The sequence below is a fragment of the Hyla sarda genome, unplaced genomic scaffold (assembly GCF_029499605.1).
Source record: "Hyla sarda isolate aHylSar1 unplaced genomic scaffold, aHylSar1.hap1 scaffold_2309, whole genome shotgun sequence".
In the NCBI taxonomy this organism is placed as follows: domain Eukaryota; kingdom Metazoa; phylum Chordata; class Amphibia; order Anura; family Hylidae; genus Hyla; species Hyla sarda.
Window position 1 is genome coordinate 40,001 of NW_026608990.1, and position 4,535 is coordinate 44,535.

At 39.3% G+C, this 4,535-nt stretch overlaps 1 protein-coding gene across 1 annotated transcript in view; it reads left to right on the forward strand.

Annotated features, from left to right (window-relative positions):
- LOC130322083 (protein arginine N-methyltransferase 3-like) overlaps window positions 1-710 on the forward strand; it is a gene marked incomplete at its 3' end in the record, with an annotated part of 24,750 nt that extends 24,040 nt beyond the window's left edge. The window contains 1 exon segment of the mRNA XM_056553061.1: window positions 572-710. Coding sequence (XP_056409036.1) covers window positions 572-710 — 139 coding nt within the window.
- Window positions 711-4,535: the final 3,825 nt, after the last annotated feature.

A 4,535-nucleotide genomic window follows, 5' to 3' on the forward strand; every position in this document is an offset into this window, starting at 1 on the left:
TGTCCGGTTTCTTTACCCGTACCCAAAACCCCTTTTTTTTTGTCTGGGTGAAAACCGTATTAAACCGTATACGTTTTTTATTTAACATGGGAGTCAATGGGAACCGTACAGACCTGTATGTGCAGACGGTTCCATCCGGTTTTCACCATACGGTTTTTTACTTTGCACAGTTTTTTTTTTTTCATGGAATTTCAATCAATTGAGTAAAACTTTATTCAAAATGGAATGAAAAGTTAAAAACGTGTACGTTTTTTTCTTCAAAAACGGATGTAACCGGACATAATTTTTCAAACCGTATATGGATTAAAATTTGCACACACGTTTTGATACAGTTTAGTCCGATTTTGAGGAATCCGTTTTTCATCAAAAACCTGATACGGGAACGGTACTGCAAAAACGTGGTGTGCATGCAGCCTAACACTGGGTGCAGTTCGCCCTCTGTCCAGCAGGGGGGAGGCATTGTTGTAGTCGGACGTGAGGCTCATCTGCCGCCGCCGCCGTTCGCTCCTCATCTCTTCATTTCCACGGTTCAGTAATCCTGTCTCTGGGGTATGTTTGAAATTGATTACAGACAAGTTGCGCAGGATTTCGTGATGAACGCAGATGTCAGCCGCGGTTCGTCTTCCGCCATCACGGACCTGGACGAGGGCGAGGACGGCGCGTACTTCGGCTCCTACGGGCACTTCAGCATACACGAGGAGATGTTAAAGGTTAGAGCCGAAACACCAGCGCTGAGATTCGTATTCCAGGAGGGTTAGTCGCACAGCGCCACGCAGCGGGAATAATAATAATAATTCCGTATTGTGTACACAGCTCCGTGGGCGCCATATGGTGATACCGGATTGCCGGCGGTACCTCAATATCCTGTAACAATTAATATTAATAATACAATAATATTATAATAATACAACAATAATAATAATACAATAATAATATAATACCATAATACAATAATAATATAATACCATAATAATACAATAATAAATAATAATACCATAATAATACAACAATATACGATGATAATAATTAATACAACAATATAATAACACAGTAATAATTTTATAATAATATAAAAAAAATTATAATATAATAATACAACAGTAATACAATAATAAAATAATAATAAAATAATACCATAATAACACAATAATAATCATAATATAAAAATTATAATACAACAATAATATAATAACACAATAATATTATAATACAAAAATAATAATAATCTAATAATATAATACCATAATAATATAATAATATACGATAATAATAATTAATAAAACAATATAATAACACAGTAATAATTTTATAATAATATAAAAAAATTAAAATATAATAATACAACAGTAATGTAATAATAAAATAATACCATAATAATACAATAATAATATAATAATTATAATACAACAATTATATAACACAATAATAATATAATACAAAAATAATAATAATCTAATACAATAATAATAATAATACAATCCAATAATATAATAATACAATAATAGAATAGAATAATAATCATACAATAATAATAATTAAACAATTATAATCATTGGGAATATCTGCTCCTGGGAAAGCTGGGTGACAAGCAAAAAGTCGACCAAAACCAGTTAGTTGTCACCCATTTCGGTATAGTGTGCCTCCAGCTTTTGCCAAACTGCAACTCCCAGCATGCCCGGACAGCCGAAGGCTGTCCGGGCATACTGGGATTTGTAGTTTTGCAACAGCTGGAGGCACCCTGGTTGGAAAACAGTAAGGCAGATCGTTCAAGTAGTTTTGTAGCGATCTTAGATGAGAAAGTTGGGTGACAACTAATATGGCTGTCATTAACATGCAGATCATTGCATTTCTTGGGAAAGTTGGGTAACGCCCAAGATGGCTACTGATACAGGTCTCAATAGTGCTGGTTGTTTCTTAGCTATTTCTGTTTCTGGGAAAGTAGTGTGACAATCAGAATGGCTCAATATGAAAACAAAAGAACACCAATGCATATCTGGACAGCTTTACCTTTTAGGAGTTTTGGAAAAGTTGGGTGAGCGCCAATTACAAATACATTATAAAGAAATAAATTGCTCATAACTGGTTGGCTTGCCTTTCAGGAGTCTTGGGAAAGCTGGGTAAAAACCAACATGGCTGATGTTATGTGGGAGTTTGGCAAAAAATATTAATAAAAAATCTGTGCATATCAGGAGTCTTGGGAAAGTTGGGTAATGATCAAGTTGGTTACTCGTACAGTAGTACAGTTTCTTAGCAATATCTGGGAAAGTTGGGTGGCATCCAATATGGCTGCCATTACAGTGTTTTGGGAAAAAAGGAAAAAAAAATACACAGTGCATATTCGGGCAGGTTATCCCTTCAGCAATTTAGAGAAAGTTGGATGACCGTGCCAATATGGCCGCCATTATTGTTCCGGTTTGAAATATTAAATTGTTCATAATTGGAAAGTTTGCCTTTCAGTCCCGGAAAAGTTGGGTGACATGCAGTATAGCTGTGCCATTATTGTGCAATTGAGAAATAAATTGCTCCTTTCGCAAGTCTTTGGAAAGCTGGGTGAGAAAATCAGTGCATAGCCGGGCAGCTTTGCCTTTTAGGAGTCTCCGTAAAGTTGGTTGATCGCCAATATGGCCGCCATGATTGTGAAATCTGGAAATAAGTTGCTCATAACTCGGCAGCTTTGCCTTTCAGGAGCCCTGGGAAAGCTGGGTGATCACCACTGAATACTTTGCCCTGGCGTTTAAAGCTTTTTCGTTTATATATATATAAAGCAATAACCACATTTTTGCAATCCAGTAATCTGTAAATCTTCCTGGCCCCGTGGAGGGATCTATATTGGCGGCCATATTGGTTGTTGCGATATTTTAGGGTTCGTTCACACACATAGGATTTGATCCCATTAAACCGATGCAAATAATTGACTGAACAAAGCAGCGAATACAGTGTGAACATAGTCTAAAAGAACGAGCAGCAGACGACTCCCGGAATTACAGATTTCTCATCTCTGCGGGAAACGCGACCGCGGGGAAAGTGCTGATTCAGGCGATAAATAACGTAAATTTATGATCTATAGAAACCACCATAAGACCGTTCCCCATAAATCAGGGAAAAAACCTTGAGCGGTGTCCTCTGCAGAATCCGCCCCCTCCCTCCCCCGTCAGGATCCGCAGTGAGCGAACGGTGCGGTGTGCAGGAAACGAGGAGGATACGGTGCAATGGATCGGGGGATACAATGTAATGGAGGGGCCTTGTCTGCAGGGGGCTGGAGAAATGGTGTTATACCAACCTGGGTGCCTCCAGCTGTTGTAAAACTGCAACTCCCAGCATGCCCGGACAGCCTTCGGCTGTCTGGGCATGCTGGAAGTTGCAGTTTTGCAAATGCTGGAGGCACCTTGGTAGTTAAACACCTTTTATATAGTAGTTATACACCTCTCCTCAGCTCTAGCTGTATACTGCTGCTATCTCTATGGGATCAGGATATATAGTAGTTATACACCTCTCCTCAGCTCTATCTGTATACTGCTGCTATCTCTATGGGATCAGGATATATAGTAGTTATACACCTCCCCTCCCGCTCTATCTGTATACTGCTGCTATCTCTATGGGGTAAGGATATATAGTAGTTATACACCTCCCTCCAGCTCTATCTGTATACTGCAGCTATTTCTATGGAATCAGATTATAGAGCAGGAGAGGAGGTGTATAACTGCTATATATCCTGATCCATAGAGATGGCAACAGTATACGGATAGAGGAGATGTATAACAATTTATTATATCTGTATACTGCTGCTATCTCTATGGGATCAGGATATAAAGAAGTTATACCCCCTCCCCTCCAGCTGTATACGTATACTGCTGCTATCTCTATTTGATCAGGATATAAAGTAGTTATACCTCTCTCCTCCAGCTCTATCTGTATACTGCTGCTTTCACTATGGGATCAGGATATATAGTAGTTATACACCTCCCCTCCACCTCTATCTGTATACTGCTGCTATCTCTATGGGATCAGGATATAAAGAAGTTATACACCTCCCCTTCAGCTCTATCTGTATACTGCTGCTGCTATCTCGATTTGATCAGGATATATAGTAGTTATACACCTCTCCTCCACCTCTATCTGTATACTGCTGCTATCTCTATGGGATCAGGATATATAGTAGTTATACACCTCCCCTCCAGCTCTATCTGTATACTGCTGCTATAATTATATACTTTTTCCCTAGATCAGAGATTTTAATTTCTCTGCACGGGGTTAAATGCTGTAAATCCGAACGATTTGCTGACGCCACCACAAAATGGCAAAGGTTTTAGGTGTCAATCGAGAAACCGCTGTGGCGGAAAATATTCTGATTTCTTCATGAACTGCGCTCTTAGCTGCAGATAATCAATGGAAGGTTTGTGGTTCAGCTCCCCTGGTCCTGCACACGGGGGGCGGCACGGGTCACGACTATTCATTTCTGACCCCCTGTCGATTGTCATGTGGTTTTACCTGGAACTAGAGGGGGTGACGTATGATTGGTGGAGCGGCTGCGTGCG